This window comes from Equus asinus, chromosome 29, assembly GCF_041296235.1.
Source record: "Equus asinus isolate D_3611 breed Donkey chromosome 29, EquAss-T2T_v2, whole genome shotgun sequence".
In the NCBI taxonomy this organism is placed as follows: domain Eukaryota; kingdom Metazoa; phylum Chordata; class Mammalia; order Perissodactyla; family Equidae; genus Equus; species Equus asinus.
The window spans coordinates 25,639,610-25,665,703 of record NC_091818.1 but is presented as its reverse complement, the minus strand read 5'-3'; the positions used below and the strand labels follow the sequence as shown (position 1 = coordinate 25,665,703).

Below are 26,094 nucleotides of genomic sequence, written 5' to 3'. Positions count from 1 at the left end.
GGTGTTGATATATAGCAGCAGATTTAAAACAAGTTTCTAGGGCAACACCGCTTTGGAGACGGTGGCATATAGTGCATAGGAGATGAAGCTCGAATAATGCTCCACGGCGCTATGCCACCCCATGTACTTGCGTTGAAAGTAACAAGTCTCGCTCCAATTAAATGTAGTGCCTTTTACGCACAAATAAATCGCCTCTCTAGCTTTCTTTTGCGCCAGAATATATCAGCTTTATGTGACAGCTACCACAAATATATTTCTTGAGATTTAATAAATAGCTTTAGAAATTTGTAATCCAGAGTCTACGATCCTGAAACTGGGCTAGAGTCTGGGCCTAACTTGTAGTTAGGGGAACAGAAAGGATCAAGCTGAACATTACGCACGGAAGAAAGCAAACCAGTCTTTCAGTGAATGGTACCTGACATTCCGGAAAGAACAGGTACGTGAATCTGGATCTTGATCCTTACCGAGAAGCAAGACTCTAGAGTTTCCCCACATACTAACGAATTGTTCATGGCTTTTCAGATACGGCTAGGAGCCCCGTGCGGATGTCAGAGAAGAGTGGACCGCCCTAGAGGAAATTTAACATCCCTTTCGAGGCATTACGGCTACCCTTCAGCGGGATTAGGTGGCGGACAAGGAGGCGGCAAGTCATTTGATTTCGTGTTATAGAGAGACTAGATGGGTTAGAGAGGGAGTGAAACGAATTTAGTGCCTTAAACTTTTTAATTGAAGTCCGTTCCTTCCCACCATAAGGCACCGGGGCACACTGCTGAGCCTGGGGAACGCCGGCATGGATTTGGCGGCCCTTCAGGATCCGTGCGCCCCACTCCCCCAGCAGCAGCGAGCAAGGTGTCTTTCAGGGCCCAGAAAGGTGCGCACAGAGGGCGCGCTTCGCGTTCTCAAGAGCTGCGCTCGCGTTAGCGTACATCATCCGGAGAGACGGAACAGTTGTTTCAGAAACGCCTTGGAGATGGTATCCCTCGCCGGGGAGGCAGGCCCCACAGCCAGGATGGCGAGGGCCCTCTTTCTGTGGTCCCACTCTGCGCAGCCCAGGGGTCTGCCCCGTTACTCAGTAGCATCCATGTCGTTCACCGGGGTGTTCTGTGGTATCGATGGCTTCACTAAAGCCTCTTTTTCCAGGGTTTCTGACAACCTCGCTAAAAATATGGAAAGATGAATAGATGTGAAATTTGTTTTGGTGACTGTACATGAACCACTCCCCACTTCTCCCCCGTAGCTGTTTGCCTCACTTTTAGCGGGTCCTCCCAGGCCTGGCCCCAGCTGGGGGGCCTCTTCGGTAACGCGGAGAAGTGGGGGTGGGGTGGGGAGATCACGGGGTCAGACCCTCCTTGACCTTCAAAATAGCGTGTGCCAGCCACGTTTTCCTCGGAGAGAGTTCTCCTGCCGCCCCAGACTGTAGAAATGGTCTTGGGTGCCTGTGACCAGGGTCAGTAAATGACCTACTGAGAGTTCCCTCCCTAGAATTAGGAGCCGTGGTAAAAGAATTAAAAATGGACGGGTTGTCTTGTGTTTGGGTCCAAGAATCTAACTAAGATTTACATTTCCATTTGCATTTTCAATCTTCCCCCCATATGAAATAGAAAATTGTACACGAGAGGGAAGAAAACCAAATTGGCAGGGGTTGTGAAGTTGGGGGATGGGGAGGTTGTGTCCTCCGCCCCCCAGGCTGGGCTCCCTGCTCTGTAGGGAGGGACGTTTACCTGGTGTGTAAATTGTGAGGAAAGCGTTGGGGGTCTGGGACAGGAAAGCCACAACATGGGATGTGATGTTCCAGCTTTGAAGGGGAACAAAGGCCCTGAGCTAATGCCTGTGAAAGCCAGGAGCGTGGAGAAGGCGACAAAGAATTTCAGCCTGCGGTCACCGGTAGGTGTCAATGTGGACACTTACAGCCTGGGCAGTGGCAGAGGGGAACACAGAGCCAGGCTGTCATTCCTAGGCTCGACAGGAACAAAGATAACAAAGTGACAACCTCGGCTTTCAGCGGTTGGGAGGTTCAAAGTGGAGTGCTAGCCAGTCGATCTGGGGCAAAGCTTTTCTGAAGTGAGGCCTTGCTTTTTTCAGCCAACTCTGACTCTGGGAGGTTCTGAGGCCCTTTGCTCAAGGTAACTTTTCTTACTAAATGAAGAACTCTTCAAAATAATGTCCAATTCCTCACCGCCTAAGGTGAAGAGATGGAGCTTTGAAGATTCCCCAATGCAGCATAAAGGGCATTGGTCATTGCACCCGAGAGACTCAAGTGGCCACGTTAAGCCTTTATGAACTTGAGCAACCTATGTCAACTTTTTGGATAAAGTTCATGTATTCTTTTACACATTTAATGCAAAAGAAATAACATTTCCTTTTATGATACTATGCATGCATGTGAACGAGTCTATGGGTACCATAATTTCGAAAGTATTCATCTGACAAAGAAGTTTCAGTAGTAAAATGTTAAAGGAATGAACCAGAATTAAGGATGCCTGTGATTTCAGACTCACTGTTAGAAATCAGCAGACAAAGCATTTACCAACAAATGAATCTCCTCTATAATCTGAGAAAGATAATTGGAAATCTTCTACTAATGCAACTGATTAGCAAAGACTATCTTAGAGAACTAATTAATGGAAATGATACAAATTATGTTTATTGTAAGAATTCAGACACATTGTTTTCCTTAAATTCTGTATTAAAAGCAAAATAACAGGTTAAAAAAATGGTAATGCAATAAAATTCTGATTTTCCTTAGTTGAAATAAGTCTCCTAAATAATAAAAAAAGGATGTAAATATCCTTAAAAGACTAATGACATTTCACAGGTAATGCAATTTAGAAAGAAACACTTCCATGTTTTCTTTTCCAACAATGTGCATTTTTGTAAACTGCTATAAATTGCAATTCAAAAGCGCTGATCTCGCCATCCCCAATCATTTTTTATACTGATCAAATGAATGCAGATACTCCCATTTGGGAGGGGCGACATGACATTTCACTTGGCAGTTCTAAACAGGTCACAGACCTTTCACAGACCCTAAGGCAGTGGGAGGGAGCGCTTTACTAAACCGTGTAACCAAATCAAACCAATGGTTACCCCTTTTCAAAACCATTGGAATGGTTTGCACAATGCTATTCACATAGCAGCACAGAAACTGAAAGGATGGTCATCCAATGGAAATTTCTTTCCTTTTGTTTAAACTTGCAGAGCTCAAAAAGTAATACTTGAAGGAAAACAGTTGCTATGATAAAAATCATAAACAATAAACATGCATTTTTATCGGCGTGACGTGGCATAGCTGTAGCCATCCATTGGTATGTATATATATGCACATGTATGTATGTATACATATGTATATTTATTGGAGATGTGGCTTTGTTTGAAACCTTAGGCACAAAGGCACAACATGGCTGCCCTGGAGATGACCTATTGCTTTCAAGTTGCTTGAACACATCAGAATTTCCATTGTTCAGGTTGATTAATTGAAACTGATAAGTTACCATGAATAAAGATTGTTTTTCTGTTTAATGTGGTGGGCCTGATTTGGTAAATGCCTCATTCATGTAGCTTTGCAGTGCAGCATATGGGCCAGAGTCATTCAGTATCACAAACATATACAATTTATTATGCTCGTATGGGCACAACCCAAAGGCCTTTCTCTTTTAATGACAAAGTTTCAATGAAAAATTCCATTTAAAGAGTTGCTAGTAACATGAAGTGTGATTTTGTAATTTACTCTTAGAGTTTCTATCTCTGAGTGTGTGTGAATAATTTAAAAGGTGTAAAATTTAAATACGGTAAAAAACTATGCATATATCCAAATTATACCTTAGCATCAGCCATTGGGAATACAGCAGACTTGATCTTAAATGTTAGCTGACATATGAAGAGAACGCACTTTATCATCTGCTGTCACCTTGTATGTCATACTACTGATAAAGTCACCATTATATTTCATTGAGATGCCACCAATGATAGCTCACCCTGCCCAGTTTACAACAAAATGTAAAGGGGATTGGTGAATAACATGTCAACTTCATGACATCTTTTGATCTTAATGAAATTGGAAGACAATATTTAAAAATAATTTAGAAACTATCACATGAAAAAACAGTGAATTTATTAATTTTTCCACAATTTAATTACTGTTAGTTTCCTTTCCTTGAAAACTGATGTCACTTTTTAAAGATTGAACTCCATAAAAACTGTAATGAATATTTACCAATAAAGATACAGTTTCTAATTTTTTGTAATGATGTTGTACAGAACCTTTTTTTCCCTTTCTCTTTTAGGGTATTCATGTAATCACCAGAAGAGTAATCACAAAAAAATATGAAAGACATGTTAATGAACTAAAGAAATGACTGTATCAAACTATCAAAGAGACAGTTACCACATTCAGCCTTTAATGTCTTATCAAATAAATTCTCTGGTCATTCATGTCCATGAAACAGTTCAAGTTCACCCAACATTTCTCAGTTAAATTAGATGGGTAATCTCAGTTCAGCTCTTCTGGAGAGTAATAAACCACATTGGTCACAGTTGACCACAGCTAGTATGCGTTTCATAAAGGACTGGATGTCCATTGGAAAGCTAATCAGTACACCCTCACTTGTAAAATTCCCTCCTGCATTTTGAAGTGATAATCTGTATCTAATTTTTAAAGAAAAATTTACTTTCCTTTCACTCTTCAGAGGCCAATTTCTTTTCTGGACCTGAATAGAGATCATTGGTGAAACAGTACCAAATAGCTTTGGTATGTGTGTAACAAAAACCCACCTCTTTGTAGAACATAACAAATTATGCAATGTTCACAGATGGGCTTCACATTGAGCCTTTTGTGAGAAAATGAAGGCCCAACTCTATTCCCCTCCCCCGTCTTTATGAAAGACTGGGCTCCCAAAGCAATCTGTCCTAATCCTAGGAAAAAATAAATATACTTAATATGGAAGCTTTAGACAGTTATTTTAAAAGGGATTTTCATTTGGACTTTTAGTCCGCATAATTTGCACAAGTATGAACTTGAAGTTACAAGCAACTATTTGTTCCTATAAACAAGCAATGACTTGGAGCCTAAGGATTAAAATTTAACTGCTCCTCTAACCTACCTTTGGCATTTGGCTATTTAGTGGAAATGCTGTTTTCATGCAATTTCTTGTTTGAATTTATAAGCTACCAAAGAAATATAGTGACTTTCCAATTACAATTTTTAAAATATACGCACTGAAAATATTTTATGTCTTGTTTCTATATTTTGGTTTTTTATTATCCTTATGGGGGAAAAGGCTATTAATAGATAATCCTGAGTAACAAGCTAGCAATTTCTGCAGACATGGTAAAGAATGCAGAGAGGCTGTCTCAGGCCCACCCTACCCCATGGGACCTCTATAAACCTGGTATTACTTTTATTGATATGCTGGTCTTCGAGCGTCAGTCTTTGAACATAAATTGCAGGCACTGGGAAGACTCTGCACCCTTGGTGCCTAGCCCAGGGCTTTGCTTATAGGAGGTGTCCATAAAGTCATGGAATGAATGAATGAACGGGTTAACAAAGAGAAGGCGAAACATAGAACGTTAAGTAGTGTGGCCCCTTGGGGTCCCCGGCCTTTGCAGGTCCCTCCCACCCTGACTCTGCTCTTGGTCATCAGACTTGCAACAGGAGCAACTGTGGTGCCAGCAGAGAGTTGACCCGTTCTTGAGCATTGGAACTCGCTGTCTTCTGCTGCTCTTGAGAACCCTGAGACCACCGTGAAAGCAAGACTGGGTTAGCCTGCTCAATGATGAGAAATACAAGTATTGTTACCCCTGTCCGCCCAATAGACAGCCAGCATGAGGCCATCGATGGCCAGCTAACCGTAGTATATGAGTGAGCCCCAGTAAGACCAGACAGAAAATCTACCACCTAGATGAAGGCGTGTATAAAGGCACAGAAGCATGGAGTAGCATGAAATAGCAGGGAACAGCAAGTCATTTGTTATGATTAGATTAGAGAGCTCATGTAGGGGAGAGGCAAGGGTTATGAATAATCTTGTATGCTAAACTGAAGATCTTGGTTTGATCCTAAAAGCTATGGACATCTATTGAAGGATCAAACAAAGGAATAACAAAATGTGTAAAAGTGAGCCAAGGAGTGAAATCCTTCATGACTCCAACGCTTAATACTCAGAGTGGGGGCAGCATTGAGAGGAGAGGAATGAGAAGGATGCTCTAAGAAGTAAGAGGAGAGCTAGAACAGGTTGGGTCTTGGAAGTCAAGAGGAGAGCATTTCAAGAATTAAGGGAGGCTCATTAGTAACAAAATGCAGGGGGGCAATCAAGTGAGAGGAGGACTGGAAACTGTGTTTCACATATGAACGATTCTGGTGACCCAGAGAAGAGCTGTGTCAGTGAGATGTGAAGCCAGAAGGCAAGTGGAGTCACCTGGAGCTAGAGAAGGGGAGAGAGCCAGTTCTGAGTTCTCTCTGGAGGGCCAACCTTAGAGGTAAAGAGGACCAGAAGATGCTTGCTTGAAGAGGAAGAGGAGGAAAGAGTGAGAAAATGAGACGTGGACATGTGTAGAGGAAGTGGGCATTAGGACATGGCTGGACTCAAGTCTGAAGACAAATAGGGATGTTGTCAGGTTGTAACGTAAGTTCATAGCTTTTTGAGTCTGAGTGGAGTGAACTTCAGATTCAGTTTTATCAAACATTTATTGCATACTTACTGACTGCCGTGGAAGTGGCAGGCACATTTATACACAAGCCTTATCACATTTGATTCCTCAATGCTAGACAATATTCTGGAGCTTGGAAGAAGTAGCTTCCTAACCAGTCAAGGGGAAACATCTCCTTTACATGGGGAGTAAATGGCAGAATTCCTTACCCTAAGACATAATGCAAACTGGAAACATAAGGTCACTGAGCTCATGTGGGACCGTGGCTGTCTGTCCAGGTAATGTGGACATCATGGAAGTTATTAAATTGTCATCCTCTGTTAGCTTCCTAGGGCTGCTGTGACAGAGTAACATGAACTGGTGGCTTAAGACAACACATTTATTCCTTTACTGTTCTGGAGGCTGGAAGTCCAAAATGAAGGCATTTGCAGGACTGTCGTCCCTCTCAGACTCTGGGCAGAATCCTTCTTTGCCTCTTGGTAACTTTTGGTGATGGCCATAGATCCTTGGTGTCCTTGGCTTGCAGCTGCATTACTCCAATCTCTGTCTCTGTCATTACACGGCATCCTCCCTGTGTGTCTCTGCATCCATATTTCCCTCTTGTTATAAGGACATCAGTCATATTGGGTCAGGACCCACCCTAATAACAGAATCTTAACGTGGTTACATCCACGAAGACCCTAAAAGGTCACATTCGCGGGAACTGGAGGTTAGGGTTTCAACATATCTTTTGGGGAGAGAGGACATAGCTCAACTTATAACACATCCTTTTCTGGACAAGGTACCTATTGCCTGTTTCACAGACAGAACACCAGGGGAAAGGACTTTTACTAAGATGCAACAGAGACTTTTAAAATGTTCTTTTTTTAAAAAAACTGGTAGATATTGATAGATATTTAATACATGCTTTAGATGCATAAAATAATGATAACTATGTCCATTGTTTACAAAGGGAAATTGTTCTTAGAATAGATTGTATACATGAGGTAGGGCTGAAATCAAATGAAGGGTCTTTGGTCCAGAAACATGAAGAAGACTGGTTCCAACGCATAGGATTTTTTGGTGTGGGGAAGAGGAAGTATAATGGTGTAGTGAGTTCCCAATTTAGCACACCATATGGGCGTGATAAGTAAAATTTAAACATTAAAAAACAAAAAGACATACTGGGAAAAACAAGATCAACATTTCTCTGGTAAAGATACGTGAAGCAATGAACCAGGCTGTTGTGAACTGAGTTGTGTCCTTAAAAGATGTTAAAGTCCTAACTCCCAGTCCCTGTGACCTGATTTGGAAATAGGGTCTTTGCAGATGATTGAGGTAAGATGAGGTCATTAGGGGAGGTCCCAATCCAATATGTCTGTGTCCTCATAAAAAGGGGAAATGTGGACAGAGATACAGACACACACAGAGGGAAGACCATGTGAAGACCCAGGGAGATCACCATCTACAAGCAAAGGAACACTGGAGGTATCTGAAGCTTGGAGAGAGGCCGGGAGGTTCTCCCTCACAGCCGTCAGAAGGAACCAACGCTGCCGACATCTTGATTTCAAACATCTAGCCTCCAGAACTGTGAGATAATAAATTCCTGTGGTTTGAGTCACCCAGTTTGCTGTACTTCCTTAACGGTAGCCCTAGGAAACTAATATACTGGCTGAAACCACAGGTTTGTTTGGTTCCAGCTGCAGAAACTCATACTGATAGCCAGGAATAAAGCTCCTTTTGGGTAACAGATGCTAAATGTGCTCTACATTGGGTGAAATAATAAATTCACTCCTTGAAGCCAGATGCTTGAATGAAACAAAATTGGAGGAAAACCCAGTTTCTAACCTGGGGCTATGGCTCTACAGAAAGCTATGGGCCTAGGGAGGCTCAAAGGGCAAAACTTGGGCCAGCCTGGTGGTGTAGTGGTTAAGTTCATGCGATCTGCTTCGGTGGCCTGGGGTTTGCAGGTTCTGATCCTGGGCGTGGACCTAGCGCTGCTCATTAAGCCATGCTTTGGTGGTATCCCACATAAAATAAAGGAAGATTGGCACAGATGTTAGCTCAGCAACAATGTTCCTCAAGCAAAAAGAGGAAGATTGGCAACAGTTGTTAGCTCAGGGCCAATCTTCCTCACAAAAGAAAAGGGCAAAACTTACTTCACACAGGGGAACTGAACAAGCTACATGATGGCTTAGGGGCTTCAAGACCCTAATGTCAAAGCAGAACAGGCACCCCCAAACTTATAAGAATTGTACACTGGGAGTGAGACAGAAACAAATGGAAGCAGTCACAGAACTGTACTCAGGAAATACTGTATTCAGGGAGAGAGAGAGAGACAGACAGAGAGAGAGAGAGACAGAGAGAGAGAGAGAATATGACTAAGAGAGAGAAAACCTGAGCCTAATAACCAAAGTTCCAAAATAAACAAACACATAGAAGTACTAGGAAAGACAACAGTAAGATAAGCTGTTAGAACATGAATTCACTACAGGTAAATTTGAATTGATGAGGTAATCTGACAAAGATTTTAAAATGTGTGTGTTTAGTATGTTCAAAGAAATAATTGATAGTATCCATTAAAAAAAGAAAAACAAATTATGATGCAAAACAGGCCAGAATAAAATAAGAACTGTTGGCTAATGAAAAGTCTTGAAAATAAAAAGTCATGAAATGAAACATTAAAACATAGGATAAATTTGGCACAGCTGAAGAGAGGATTAGAAAATTGAAAAATGTAATATCGAGGAATCTATACATATGCACAACAGAAATAAACATAAAAATTAGAAAATTTAGATTAGAGAAGAGATTAAGAGGCTTCAGAAGAAAATAATGCAGAGAATGTTGTCCAAGCAATACTTGAAAAGATAGCAACCTCGAAATTTCTAGAAGTAAAAAAAGATATGAATCATTGGATCTAAATTGTGCTGTGAATGCTGATAAAGATAAATACACCATTGAGTACATTGTAGGAAAACTACAGACTATTAAGAATGAAGACAAAACTTTAAAAGTTACCATAGGGAAAACATAAAATGACTACAAATCATTAACACATTGACAGGAGACTTCACATTAACCCTGAGCAGAGGCTCAAAGGCAAAGGTATAATAACAAAATCTGGAGGAAAAAATAACTACCAGCCTAAAATTTCATATCTTGCTAAACTACCATCAAGAATAAAATAAAAATTAAAACAAATAGAATTTACCATTAAGAGCCCTCACTGAATAAATTATCCAAGTAATAATACTTTTTAACATACACACATACTAAAACATACACATATACCTACACTAAAAGAAAAGAAATAGAACTTTTACCTTTCCCAGTAGAGGGGAAAATGAAGAAATACAGAAAATATTAATCCAAAAGAAAACATGAAAGAAGACAATAGGAAGTAAAGCAAAATATCAGGAAATACAAAAAGAAGATGGTAGAAATACGTCCAAATTTATCAATAATTGCAATTTTTGAAAACAGAATAAATTCATCTGTTAAAAAGTAGATATTATCAGAGAGAACTAAAAAGAAAAAGATCCAATTTTAAGTTGCTTAAAAGAGAAAATCAAATATAAAGAATTGTAAAAAGATTGAAAATAAAAGGATGGGGAAAGAGATACAATGCAAAAACTAATAAAAATAAAGCAATTATAGCGATATTTACATTAGACACAATAAAATTTAAGGCATCAAAGAATTACTAGGGACGAAGAGAACATTGCAAGCTACGTTCTACCGAGAAAAAATAATAACTTAGGGTTCATTCAATATAGGCTTGCAATATGTTAAACAGAAACGGACAGGGAGCCGCCCCATGGCGGAGTGGTTAAAGTTCGCGCACTCCCCTTCGGCGGGTCCAGGGTGCTGCCGCTTCAGAGCCTGGGCGCAGACATGGCACCGCTCATCAGGCCATGCTGAGGCGGCGTCCCACATGACAAAACCACAGGCACTCACAACTGAAAATATACAACTATGTACTGGGAGGCTTTGGGGAGGACAAGGAGGAGGAGGAGGAGGAGGAGGAGGGGAAGGAGATGAAGAAAAAGAATGGCAACAGCTGTTAGCTCCGGTGCCCATCTTAAAATCAAACAAACCAACAAAACCAAAAACACAGAAATGGACAGAGCTACTAAGAGAAACTGAGGAATTCTTAGTCATAGTGAAATAAATATTTCAGAACTCAGAATTCAAAATAAAAATTCATATTCTTCTTTCAGAAAAATGAGATTAAGTTCAAAATAGATTAGAATAAAAAAATATTTGAACTACCAAGATGACCTAATAGATATAGAATTCTGCATTCAAAAAATAGAAAATAAAAATCATTTTCAAGTTCATATGCAATATTTACAAAGTACTTCAAGAGCAAGTCTGTACAAATTTCCAAGGATCAATGTCTTACAGACCACATTCTCTGACTTAAATACAATTAAATTAGAAATCATTACTTAAAAATAAAGCAATCTCAACAAAACATGTTTAAAAATCTCACATGTTAAAGGGGCAATGATAGTGGTAATGAAATATTTAGAACTAAGCAACAATTGAAGTCCTATATGTTACTTTATGGGACACAACTAAAATACTTTTTAGAGTCATAAATACATTTATTAAAATACAGTAAAAATGAAAAAAATGAGTAAGCTAGACCAAAAATAGAAAAATCCTCCAAAAACAGAAGGAAATAACAGAGAAAACACACAAATCAGAAAACAAAAAGTAGTAGAGTAAATCAACAAACCAAAAATTAGTGTGTTAGAAAAGATTATGCAACACGTTAGCAGCATTAAGAACAAATAATGTAAACACATAAAAGAATATTGGAGACAGAAAAGGGGACATAATTATAGAGGATGTAGAATTCACAGAAGAAGACGATGAACAAATTTCTCTCCATGTATTTGAAAACCTAGATAAAGTGGATTAGTTATCCCAGAAACAAATGTTGCTGCAATTGACTCAATAAAAAATAGAAAACTAATAACCATTAAAGAAACTAAAGTGGTACTCAAAAATCTCTCTTGCCTTTGTAAAAGACACGAGGCCAGTTTGACAGATACATTTTTTGTATCATCAAAGAACAGATAATACCTGTTTTATACAAATTTTAGCAGTCTCAAAGAAGAGATAGAGCTAGTGATTCTTTCTATGAGTCTAGTATAACCTTTACACCCAAATTAGGTAACGGTAGTTCAGGGGAAAAATTTATAGATGAAACTCAGAAGAAAAATCCTAAATAAGATATTGGAAATTAAAGTTATCTATGTACACAAAAAAATTGGAAATGTAAGTAGGATTCAACATGAGAAAATTTATGATGTATTTCAGCACTAATAGATTGAAGAAGAAATATCACAATTATTAGCTCAAGAGGTAGAGATAAAAATTATCAATCAATTTGTTATAAAAACTCTTAGCACCTGCAAATAGAAGATAACTCTGTTGACTGGAGAAAGAACAGCCATGACAAACCTACAAGGAAAATCAGAGTTAGTGCTGACACTTTAGAAACTGTCCTATCAAGAGAGAAACAAGACAAGGGTGCCACTAGCTGCTCTATTCAGCATGATTCTGACAATCTTAGCCAGTGCAATAAGAAAAGAAAAAATAAGAGGTACATAAAGATTGGAAGAGACTAGTCTTTAAATTATAGATGACATGATTGTCTAAACAGAAAGGACAAGAGACTTTTCAGACAAGCTATTAGAAGCCATAGAGTTCAGCAAATTTGTTGGACACAAGATCAAAAATGCAAAATTCAATAGTCAACAGTAATAGACATTTAGGATACGTCATAGAGAAAATCCATTTATGATAGTAACAAAAACTATAACTTACTTGTCCTGATAAGTTACCTAGGAATAAATCTAATAAAAGATGTATAAGACCATTATGAAGACATTATGAAACATTAGTAAAGAAGATAAAAGAATCTCCAAATTGATAGACAGTTATATCATATTCGTTGCTGGGATGACTCAGTGTCATAAAAATGTTCATTTTTTCAGGTCAATCTTTAAATCAAAATACCAACAACTTTTTCATGAATCTTGAAATGGTAAACCTAAAATTCCTATGAAAAAGTAAAGAACCAAGAGGGGCGAAGACAATTTTGAAGAACAAGATGGAGATTGCTGTGTTAGATATCAAGTTTTACTTTAAAACCAGAGTTATTAAAACTCTTTGGTATCAAAGCAGAAAAGACGAATAGGTCAATTATACAGAAAGGAGAGCCTAGAAAGAGTTTATACTTGCGTGGATACATGGCAGATGTCAGAGGCAGCATTACAAATCAGAAGAGGGTGGGGAGACACATGGTGGCAGGATAATCTGCTATTCTATTGGAACAAAAAAGGTGGATTCCAAAATCATATCATCGCAAAAATAAGTTCTGATGCCTTAAAACACCACAGTGAGAAAACCAAATTGGAAATATTTGTGGAAGACAACGTAGGATTATTTTTATGAACTCAGAGTAGGAAAATTTATCTAAAAAAGATAAAAGAGTAATTCATAAACCAAAAGATTGAAAAATAGAACTACATAAAAAAAAACTTTATTTCCCAAAAGACATCAAAAGCGAAGTTAAAAGACACACCACAGACATTGAGAAGGTATTTGTAAAGCATAAAACTGACAAATGATTAATATTCAGGATTTATAAAAACCTCCTACAAATCAATAAGGAAAAGAAGAATAAACAAATAATATAAAAATGGTCAATTGCTAGTAACAAGTACTTCACAGAAGAGGAAACCAAAATGATCAGTAAACATACAAAAAATTATTCTCACTAGTTATCGGGGAAATTTCAAATAAAAAAATGAGATATAATTTCATGCCCGTCAGATCAGCAAAAATTAAAAAGTGTGGCAACCTCAAGTGTTAGTAAGAATATGGAGCAATACAAACTCATAAACCACTGGTATGAGTGCAAATTGGTGTAACAATTTAGTAGTACAATTTAACAGTGTCTAGTAGAGTTAAAGATGTATATACTCTTCAACTCAGGTATTTTCTCTAGTGAAACTCTTGCACATATGACTATGAGAAATGTACAGGAATGTTAATAGCAGCTGTGTTTCTGACTGCAACCAATTGAAAATCTCTAAATTCCTATCAACAGGAGAATGAATATATTGTAGTTTGTCATACAATGGAATATACTGTATAACAGGTAAAATAAATGAACTCAAGCTCCATACAGAAAAATACTATAATTAAATTTCAAAAACATAGCATGTGTTGAGGGGGGAAAGAATACATACATTCCACTATCATTTATATAATGTTTGAAAACATGCCAAAAGATGTTATATATGTTGCGTGTGTATGTACGTATGTATAGAAATATTATAAAATATACAAGATTGACAAATGCTAAAATCAGAGGAGTAGTTACCTCTGGAGACAGAGGGAGGAACGTGGTTACCAGGGGGCTTCAACTCTATCTTCACTGTTTTATTTCTTTTACGAATCAAGAGTGGCAAAATCTAACAGAGCCAGGTGGTATTCAACATATTTTCTGAATATTTGAAATATTTCATAATAAAAATAGTTTCTATATCAAATACATCCGTGAGGAAATTAAGCCCTTCCTCAATTGCATTCTTACAGCTATGAAGACACAATAATGAAATTATTTTACGACCTTTTGCTGCCTCTAGCTTACATTGTGTAGAGTTAACAATAGGCAACATACTTCTTCCTCTGACCTACTTTTTTCCACACGATTGTCGACGTTAAGATGAGGAGTCTACATTAAAGAAGTTGAATTGGCTAGGAATGTGACAGGCTGAGGAATGGAGTCCGGTGACATTTCTATACACTGGCATTTCTAAATATCTGCTTTTCTGATCTCAGTTTAGTCCTTCAAATCCCAGACTTGGGGTCCCTCCAGTTGGATGGCATATTCATATGGCATCTTTCACGTGCAAAGATGTAATTTCTAGCTCAGTTAAGGGTGCACTTGATATGTCCATGAATTTGCATGAATCCATGCACAGTATCTTGTAACATTTTGCCATTTCTGTAACAGAGACAATCTTAAATTAAAAAATTAATGTCCACTTGTCTCTACACTAATTAAATCCTTTCTTAATATTTTGTTACCACCATAAGGCTTATATGGTTTATAATGCCTCTTGAGTAATTGGGCAGCAACCGGGCAGGTTGGGATGAAATCTGAGGTTTGGGATGAAATCAGTGGCCACAGGATCCAGGGAGGCTGCTGGAATCCAACTCATGGTCCAACAACGGAATACACAGCAGAAAGCATCCTTGTCTCAGGCTTCATGCTTTGGGGAGCTCTAAGTACCAGTTTTGGGCATAATTAGGAATGTGCTTAGTGGCATTCGTTAAATGAAGCATTGTCTACATATACTTAAAAGCGTTACTAACCTGAATTAATACAAGACATCCCTCAAGTTAATAAGGTATATTTTTAGTAGGTATTAGTCTTTTTTTCTATTAAAGTTTTACGATCTTACAAATTCAAAGTAATTTGCTTGCTTACTTATTTCAAAAATTAACACCATATTTTCAAAGCATGGATTACCTTTTGTTTTCGTTTTCACATTTTTCAACCCCATCTCTGACCTATAGACAGAGCTTCAACTAGATAGAGAACTTCTGATTTTTGTGATTAGTATTCTGATCCAATTGGTCATCTTGACTCTTTTCTATGCCATTGAGAATTCTCTATATTTGGAAAGGTATATTAAGGGACAGGCTGCTGATCCTCCAGGCTTTAATTTATTATCTAATAATTCTAAATCCCATGCTTCGAGTAGAAAACAATCTCTAGAATATAGGTGTAAAGAGCAAGGAAAATTCCTAAGAAAAGGTAGTTGAGAATCAGTTCAAATCTCAAAGACAAGGATGACATATACAACTTAGAAATATAGCATTTGAATAATAGGTAATTGATAACAATAAGGGAATTAGTACAAAAGTTGGTGGTGGTGACATCACAAACATTTACAGACACCTTAATACATTATATATAGTAAATCAGGCTAGTCCTTGTACTTAATTCATCATTCATTAATTCCTTCTTCTATCCTTTTTTATAGCCATCAATTACATGCTAAACAATGTTATATGTTGTTTATATATGTGTAGTATATGCAATAATATTGTAAAACATGCATTTGAATAAGAATTTGAAAACTTTAGTAAATTATATTAATTATAGTTGAAGTCTGGAAACAATATATAAAACAATACTAATGCCTAAAATTTCTTTTTCTCTTTTTTCTAAGCTCCAATTTCTTGTGTGTTTTAAAATTATTTTTGTGTTTAAAACAAAAACAGGGGCAACTGAACTCCACTTTGAAGTAATATTTATTTTTACAAGTTGATGGAAAATACACTTAGTGAAAAAACACCTTTCAGATCAAAATTTTCCAAGGGTAAAAAGAAAGGTTTTTAAATTATTTCAAATATATTGCGATGGAGAATTCTCCTAGCCTTTAAAATCACCTCTTCAATGTTTCTTTCTTAAAAGTCTCAGAGAATTAACAACACAATGTAATCTAGGTTTAAATTTGGCTTTCTCCCGTGTTTCAGATATTTATGTTTGAGCTTTCTCTTACCGACAAGCCACTTAAAGAGCCTCTGTTACTTTGAGATTTTATCTATGAGATTTGTGTCTTCGGGGCTCATTAAGAACATTTCCAAAGATTACAATGTCAATAGCACCTAATTACTGGACTGTGAGAAAGGTCTTCTTGAGTACATAAAGTCTGTGGCCATGCACACTACACAATGGGCAGCTCAGATCCCAAATTTTATCACAGTTAAGCAGCAAACAAATTAATAATGTTACCGGGGCTCTCTTGGGATAATTACCACTGCGTAAGAAACTGCTTTGAAATTTTGCAGACAGTATTGAACCTCATTTTTTATTCCCTTATATTAACAAGGGAACAATTATTTATCTCTTTTTACGTATTTATCTCTTTTCCTGTGTTGCCTAAGTGACTCTCTGTTGTTCTTTTTAGAATTTTTTGGGTTAAAACTTGCAACATAAAAAAAAAGTCATTTTCAATCTGCTTAGAAAAGATACCTCACTCGACATCACATTATTTTAAATTATATTTTATGTTTTATTTCACTCTTTTCAGAATATATGCTGTATATTTTGATAATAATGATAGATTTTATTCTTATACTTATGCCTGGAAGAAAATTAATTACTAAAGAACTAAAGGAGAGACTAGTTCTTTTAAATCACTAGCCTACTGCTGAGGACATTGTGGCAGTCATGCAGTGGGCTAAAATGCAGGTTTGCAGACTTTATAATAAAATATTATCAACAGCTCAGGAGGAAAGGTAGGGAGAGGGGTTAACTAGGCACACAGCATGGGTTATCTCATCCACTCCTCATCACAAAGCTACGAAGTGGGGTCACCATCCCCGTTTTACACAGCAGAGGGAATTGAGATGAAGTCACCCAGTGAGTAAGCGGCCGGAACCGAGATGGGAACCAAAGTCTGTCGGCCTGCAAAATCTTTCTGTTACATCACATGCTTTCCCATTGTGTGTTGTTGAGAATGGGACAACACGTTGTCATGCATGAGTCTTGGGGTAACTCGAGTGGTGACAAGCCTGGGCTCTGGGGCCACACTGAGTTTGAATCCTGCCACTCCAGTCACTTGTAGTGTAACCCTGGCAGCTTAGTAAACCTCTGTACCCAAATGTCTCCCCTGTAGACTGGGGGAAAGCAAGGATGCAGACCTCATGGGGTTTTGTGAAGATTAGAGCTAAGACATGACAGACATTTAAAAAGGCACCTGTACCCACTAAATGTTAGCTATCCATAATTTTTAAAAGTATCTTGGGGTGTGAAAGTATGACCTAAGAACCTCGATCTTTGATGCGACATTGACGATGCCATTAACAGGGAGGAGAAACATTCAGTGGGTGCTTAAAATGTTAATATTCTGAAACACGGAACTCAATATAACAGTGACTTTACAGAGTTTGACTTGGGGTCTGCTACCAGATAGGTCACAGTAACTCCCCATGTTATAGAAAGTACTAAAGATTTGTCTATAAATCAGGTACATACTAACTATGTAGCTAAATGCCACTTTAATAATGTATTTAATTAGTGCTTAAAGTATTAATAATGCATTAAACTATTTCCGAGGGGCCCAAAGGGAATACTCAACCTTCTGAAGCATCTGGGAAGCTTGGAGTGGCTTGTGTCATGAAGACAACTTGGCCTTTTGAGTGTCTAGTGTGACTACCATCCAGTAGCCATAGCCTGTGCTTTCTAATGAGAAGATTCATTTCCTCTCCTAATTAGTAAATTTGTAATTCAACTTTCTTCCTGGCATTCATTTGTTTGTTTTGATTTGCTAAAAATTAAAAATTTATTTCTAGTAAATTTTGGATTAACTACCACCCAGTTAACCAAAAACGTTAACTGGATTCTTTCCCCTTAGTATCTTCACGGGGAAGAACATGACGTGTCAAAGTTGTATGAGAGAGTTAGTAGAAGGAAATTTCGGGAATATGTCCAGAGGCATTTGGTGTGAACATTGCCCCCTACACGCCCCCTGCAATGCATGTTAATATTCAGAATGATGAGCTTTGTGGCATACTGTAAAATTATGGATCATAAAAAAGCGTTTACATTCAACTTTATTAGGCAAAATTTTATTAGGCAAAAAAAGTGGGCTAATGAATTTTAGGATGATTTTCAGCAGACAGAGTGGAAATAACTCTACCTTTTGCATTTTCAGCACTGAGGAAAGGGAGTAACATTTATTTTGGTTGCGACTCCCTTATATTCCAGCTGGCCATCAAAGTTTATTTGTGTTACTTCAAATGGACCTTTGAAAAGTGGTTTGCTTGGCTGGAGAAAATGGATTTTGGATGCAAAATCCTCAAGTGGATTTTTGGGGGAATAGAATGCTGCTGTTAACTAAACTCTAATTAAAATGTCAGGCCAACCACACTTTCCAAATTCAACAATCTATATTTTTAAGCTAAATCATGAGACTCTATCTTCTCCTAATACATTATGATGTTTTAGAAATAGCTTACTGTACGGGTTGGAATTTCCAACAACTCAAGAGATCTAATCATTTAATGATTAAATGCTAATACCTTTAAAAGGTTGCCGCTCTGTAAGCTATCAGCTTCATGCTATAGAACCACTCTGGGCGTTACTGTAATTGAAGTGCCGGCCCAGGAGGCAGCCAGCATTGCGATTGCTGAAGGATTCCTTTGTACCCAGGACAGGCACCTCTGGAACAGATACTACCTATACATATAAGCACTACAGAAAAAGCCTGTCCATCACACACAGGCCCAGAGATAGGTTCCTCTCTGCTGAAGCTTAATCTAGTTTTCAAAAAGGAAACAACAAATGTCGGAGAGGTTGTGGAAAAAGGGAACCTTCATCCACTGCTGGTGGAAATGCAAACTGGTGCAGCCACTGTGGAGAAGAGTATGGAGATTTCTCAAAAAATTAAAAATAGAAATATCATATGACCCAGCCATCCCACCACTGGGTATTTACCCAAAGAACTGGAAATCGACAACTCAAACAGACTTATGCACCCTTACATTCATTGCAACATTATTCACAATAGCCAGGACATGGAAGAAACCCAAGTGCCCATTGACAGATGATTGGATAAAGAAGATGTGGTGTGTGTATATATATATATATATATACACACACACACACATATACAATGGAATACTACTCAGCTATAAAAAAATGATAAAATTATCCCATTCTCAATAACATGGATGAACCTTGAGGGTATTATGTTGAGAGAAATAAGCCAAACAGAGAAAGACAAACACCATAAGATTTCACTTATATGCAGAATACAAACAAACTTATGGAAAAAGAGAATAAATTAGTGATTACTGGGGGAATGAGGGTGGAGGGTGGGCACAAGGGGTGAAGGCACACACTTATATGGTGTATGACAAACAATAACGTACAACTGAAATCTCGCTATGTTATAAGCTATTATGACCACAATAAAACAAAAATAATGAGGAAAAAAAAGGAGAAGATTTAAAAGTTAGGGTCCGGGATTTAAATTCATATCACACACTTCTCTGTGTGTGAATAAAGATTATAAAAGTCTACTTTTAAACATTCCGGGACATGAAAAACAGAAATTATTGACACCTTTTGGTTACCACCAATAATAACAATTTAAACTAATAATGTCATATTTTACTAATCCAATTTGTTTATTAGAGAAAAAGAAGCCCAGCTGCTTCCAAAAGATGTATAGAAACTAATGGACAGAGATACTTCTGGTTCCAAAAGAGTCCAATGTGATGTCCTGTAGACCGATGGGAGATAAAGTATGCTAGAGAGAGTCATACTTTTCTTCTGATTAGTAAAGTGGAAAAATAGAAATTTCACAGGAGCTTCAGGTCTGTTGGCAGTTTAATAAAAAAGAAGCAGAATTCCAACCAAGACATTTTCTAGTTTGGAAGTATGATTAAATTCATCTGCAATTGGCAGTGATCAATATTCAGAAATCCATATTAACATTCTTTTATTCAGCATATCTATGTCTTAGTTTTATAAATGGCTGAAAAAAGTCATGCGTTCCCCAAGAATACCAAGCACTTCAGGACAAGGAAGAAAAGCAATGTTCACCTAGATTAAGCATCTATTCTGCGTGTAAACCTTTTTTCCAACAACAGAGAGTCTTACCTTTTGTTGAAGACACAAAGGCTATCTGATCACCGTCTATGTCCAGGTACTTGTTTTCTATCTGTAGGTAAACCAAAAATTTTCATTACTGAGGTAGGATAACATCACCTGATCAAACGTTTAATAGGGAAAAAATAATCTACTGACCAAAGCTCCATGAAAATCATTTACAGAAGTTGTAGATTCTGCCAGGTTCACTTTAGACTGCACTAATAAAGGTTTTACTTTCTGAAAGACACAAAAAGTATTCACTGTGTTATCTAGGGGAAATAATTTTCAAATCAATGGGGGTAGAATGTTCTTCAGCGCTTAATTAACGAAGGAATGAAAACTATGCTCCTAACTTATTTGCTCTAATATGGCTGGGGAAATCCTTTCCTTTAAACCCATGGAATGGGCTCCTTCCTTATTCTGGCTACTTTGAGAGAAAATTCAAGAAAAATGGTTCCCTCAATGTCTCTTCTGACTCTGCTTCCTTTGGATTATCCCTACCCCATTTGATATTTGCTATTTGCAACTGGTCAGGTGCCATAGGGTCGTCCACAGCACCTCCTAGCTCCTGAAGGCTACCGCAGTGATGGTCTTGATTCCCAGGAACTGAACAATGACAAAGCAAAACCCTAGATTCCGCGAGTTCAGAAGCAGCAACATGCAAGCAGAACTGTCACCAACACCATATATTGCAAAGGAAATCACGACATTAAAAATGTGCAGGTGGAAAAGGTCAAAGGTACACTAAGCTTGTTTACCAAAGAGAGGTCTGAGGTCCATGGATGCTCCCTGGGGATTTATGTGAGATTTTTCCCTATTCAAGGCTTCTCTCTTGTTGGTTTGTATGTATGCATATGTGCATGAACATAAATGTGTTTGCGTGTATTTTTCTATCCCCCATAGCCCACTCCCACTCCATTTGTGTCTCCCCCTCAAAGAAACTATTTAAATATTTTATGTGTATTTTTTATTTGAATATATTCTTGCAAAAATGTGTAATTTTGTGCATGTATTTTAATTTATGCCAGTAGCGTTATGTGATACCCTATTTTGTTGATTCTAAGACATAGCCTTCTGATATTTTAACATCCCTAAAATTGGGATGCATCTTAAAATAGATGAAGTGTCACAGTATCATTGGCAGCACTTTTTCTCTTTTAGAGATTTAGAAAATCTTGAACCAATGTTGAGTACATCTTAGATTCAAAGTAAAAACAGTATACCTTGTGTGTTCTGTGTTCCCACTTTTCCACTAAGTACTAAGTACTTTCACCAAACACTACATTTTAAAGGTCTGTCCATTTTGCTATGTATACCTAAAATCTAGTACTGCATAGGACCTAGTACTACATAGTACTCCAGCATGTATCTGCCCTACTTTGCCCATCTACTCTACCAGGGTGATCAAGCCGTGCCACCATCTCTCACCAGCATCATTTCAATAGCTTCCTAATCTGCTTTTCCCCCCTGCCTCTGCTCTCCATAGCTGCCAGTGTTGTCGCTTTAAAATGTTAAGTGAGATTGTCTTACTGCTCTGCTCAAATCTCTGAAAGGCTCTCAATTTTACATAGAGAAAAAAAAAATCAAAGTCCCTATTATGCTTTGACCATGTTTATTACTACTTTCTCTCCTTTCTCACTCTGCTCCAGCCACACCAGATGCCATGGTGTTTCTCTAACATACCAGGCCCACTGCTACCTTAGGGCCTTCCAATGGTCCCTTCCCTGTCTAGATAATTCTTCTCCTAGATGTCACTACTTCACTACCTTGAAGTCTTTCATGAAAATGGTAAAAGAAGTGTGTTAAATGTATGATTGCTGGGAATTTAAGTTCTAATATAGTCCATTGTTTCATACCTTCAAGCAGCGGGTGTAGGAGAAAATACGGCTTCTATGACAGGGCTGTAAAGTTAAAATCTTCTAAAATTGGGGTCAGGAATAGGTCCTGTGCACACAGCCTGCCTTTCAAGTGTAGATGTGAAAGGGGGATTTGAGCAATACATAAGAGAATGCAGTTGATAAATTGGGTTTCAACAGATCTCACCCTGTCAAGGATGAGAAAAGAGTAAATAAAACAGAGACTATGAAAAAGCTGTAGAATCAGGTAAAGAAACAGTATCCTGAAACCAGAAGAAGCATATAGTTTTAAAAATGATCTATTATGAGAGCTAGGTGAAAACTTCATTAAGCTTTTTTGCCCCAACAATACAGTACAAGAATATATGGCCTCTAAGAAATACAAGCAGAAGTCTCTGGAAAAGAATCAGCTGAGATAAAATGCAAAGGAATTAGGGATGTGATGTGGAAAGATTACTAGTGATTAAAACACAAGAGCAGAATTTAAATCAACATAAGACTTTCACTTCTTATGTTCTTAAATGTAGCCATAAGCTGAGGAAAAATCAAGAAGGCTCAGATCTAAGACTAAAAGAAGATGGAAAACTAAGCCTTCTATCCTGGAGCTACTGTCCGCGTTGAGAGCATTTGTCAAGCTTCACGATTGTATGCAGGAGTTGTCACCACTATAAATCTGGGACCAAAAGGCTACCACTTCAGCAAGGGATAACGCAACTTCAAGCAAGGCTCTCCTAAGCAGTCTGCAAGGAAGACACCTGTTTCCAAGGTTGGCCCCTAGTTGAAGTAGACAAAAGATCTCTCCTGAGACTTCCTAACCATTAACTAGTCCATGTCATTTTTAAGCTGAATTCACAATTATGGTCTGAAACACCATAAGCGAAAAAATTTAAATTTTAACTAGAATTAAATCTAGAATGATGGCGCTCATGGCAACTGAAGGAAGCACATTTAAATCTTTTATAGAAGAATTCCTCTTCAATCAAGGGTTCAAAGTATTTTTGTGAATCAGTTTCCAAGGAAAGCAAGCAGGTCATTGTGCAAAATCTGTACACACATCATGAGTGGTTGCCGGCAGAAACAAAAGATAGTAGAATTAGGCCATCTAAAACTTCAGATGCAGGAATTTTCAGTCATAGAATGTAAAATAAGTACGCATACTATGTTTCAAGAAATAAGAAATAGAAGCTTGATGGTGAATACAGTAGTCTCCACTTATCTGTGGTTTTGCTTTCCAAGGTTTCAGTTACCTGTTGTCAACCACGGTCTGAAAATATTAAATAGAAAACTCCAGAAGTAAACAATTCTTAAGTTTTAAATTGGTCACTGTTCTGAGCAGCATAATGAAATCTTGAGCCTTCCTGCTCTGTCCCACCTGGGTCGTGAATCATCCCTTTGTCCACAGTATCCATTACCCACCGGTTAGTCACTCAGTAGCTGTCTTCATTATCAGATCTACTGTGACGGTATCACTGTACTTGTGTTCAGGTAACTCTTATTTTACTTAACAATGGCCCCAAAGCACAAGAGTGGTGATGCTGGCAATTTGGATATATCAAAAGAAGTCATAGGGGCTGGCCTGGTGGTGTAACACTTAAGTGCTCACATTCCGCTTCAGCGGCTTGGGGTTCGCCGGTTCAGATCTTGGGTGTGGACATGGCACCGCTTGGCAAGCCATGCTGTGGTAGGCGTCCCATATATAAAGTGGAGGAGGATGGGCACGGATGTTAGCTCAGGGCCAGTCTTCCTCAGCAAAAAAAAAAAAAAGCCATAAAGTGCTTCCTTTAAGAAAAAAGGAGAAAGTTCTCAACTTGATAAGGAAAGAAAAAAAATCATATGCCGAGGTTGCTAAGATTTATGGTAAGAACTACTCTTCTACCCATGAAATTGTGAAGAAGGATAAAGAAATTCATGCTCGTTTTGCTGTCATACCTCAAATATGCATGTAGAGGAAAAAACACAGTCTCTATAGGGTTCTGTACTATCTGAGGTTTCAGGCATCTACTGGGAGCCTTGGAATGTACCCCTCATGGATAAGAGGGGACTGCTATAATTAGGAAACGTATTTGAAAAGAGAACCAAACAAAATTTACTTATGCATTTTTTACAATGATAAATATAATAATTGAAATTAAAATTCAGGGGACAGTTTTAACAGAAAAATTATACATATGTGAAAAAACACAATAAGTTGAAGGACAGAATGGAATATACTATCCAGAATGTAGCTCAGAGAGACAGAATTACATCAAATATAAAAGAAAGGAAAGGAACATAGAGGACAGAGGGACAAAGTATAACATATATTTAATCAAAGTTTCAAAAGAGAGAGAGAAGAGGGCTAAGGGAAAATATAAAGCGATAGTGATTGAAAACTTTCCAGAACTAGTGAAAGAAACTAATCTCCACTTTCAAGAATTCCAATGAGGAGCGGCCCCATGGCCGAGTGATTAAAGTTCCACACACTCTGCTTTGGCAGCCGGGGTTTGCGGGTTCGGATCCTGGGTGTGGACCTACTCCACTCATCGGTCATGGTGTGGAGGCATCCCACATACAAAAATATGGAAGGAGGTTGGCACAGATGTTGGCTCAGCACTAATCTTCCTCACCAAAAAAAAGAAAAGAAAAGAAAAAGAAAAAATGAATTCCAATGAATCTCAAACAGAATAAACAAAAGAAATCTACAACTAGACACATCACAGTGAAACTGTAGGATGTTAAAGAAAAAGATCTTAAAAGCAGCTAGAGACGAGAGACAGATTAACATTAAGAAAACCACAGTTAAAGAGAGGTCAAAAAGTTTCAATGGTAACAATGGAAACCAGGGGAAAGTGGAATGATATCTTCAAGTGTAAAGGGAAAGTATCATCAACCTAGAATTTTACACCTAGTGAAAATATCTTTCAATAACAGGAGCAAAAATAAAGACACTTTCCATCAAATGATAACTGAGAGTGTGAGCCACCAGCAGATGCCCAGTAAAGAAATTTAATGAATGTACTTCATGCAGAAGGAAAGTGATCCCAGAGGGAAGGTCTGAGATACAAGAAGGAATTGTGAATAAAGAAAGTGGTAAGTATATAAGTAAATCTAAACAAATATTCACCAAATGAGCCTATAATAATTATATACCATGGAGATTAAGGAAAACAGAATTAGAATGCATGATATAATAGCATAATAGACTGATAGTGGGTGGTGATGGAAATTTAATGGCTCAAAGAACTTTTAGTGTTCAGGAGGATGGTAAAGATATAGAGGAAATTTAGACTTCCCTGATAGAGACAGAGTTTAGAACTTCCCAAATGACAATGAGAAAAAAATTAACTGATTCACAAGGATTCAAGGAGAGGAGAAGAATACATAGAAGAAGAAAGACAAACAGAAAACACAACATAAGAAAATAGACATCCAAATGTATCAAGGATTACAATAAATTTAAACGAACTCAATATTACAGTTAGAAGATAAAGATTGTCAAACCCGATTAAGAACAAAGTCTAAAACTAGTCATATGCTAAAAGAGTCACATCCAAAGCATAAGCACACAAAAGGTTGAAAGCGATACTGTAGGAAAAGATATACCAAGAAAATAATAACCTACAGAAAGTTAAGCAGCTGTAGTATTATAAAGCCAAAATAGACTTTAAGGCAAAAAGCATTTGGAGAGATAAAGAGGTCGTTACGTAACGAAAAATGCTCAGTTTCCCAGGAGGATACAGCAATGCTAAAGCATCAAGCATCTGATAACACAGCTTCAAATTACATAAAGCAAAACCTGATACCAATTACACGAAGAAATATGCATCTCCTCCATTAGAGCATAAAAATACAAGGTACCTAAGATTAAATTTTTAAAAATTGCAAGATTTCTGTGCAGAAAATTCTAAAATTCTATTGAAATCCAGCCTAAAGAAG

At 37.7% G+C, this 26,094-nt stretch overlaps 1 protein-coding gene across 2 annotated transcripts in view; it reads right to left on the bottom strand.

Annotated features, from left to right (window-relative positions):
- Positions 1-718: 718 nt before the first annotated feature.
- C29H10orf67 (chromosome 29 C10orf67 homolog) overlaps positions 719-26,094 on the bottom strand; it is a 145,845-nt gene continuing 120,469 nt past the window's right edge. For both annotated transcript variants that reach the window (XM_070500959.1, XM_044762301.2), the window contains 3 exons: positions 20,480-20,560; positions 20,333-20,393; positions 719-1,157 (listed from right to left, as the gene is read on the bottom strand). In XM_070500959.1, the coding sequence (XP_070357060.1) occupies positions 1,066-1,157; positions 20,333-20,393; positions 20,480-20,560 (234 nt within the window). In that variant the 3' untranslated portion in view covers positions 719-1,065. The remainder of the gene's footprint in view (positions 1,158-20,332; positions 20,394-20,479; positions 20,561-26,094) is intronic.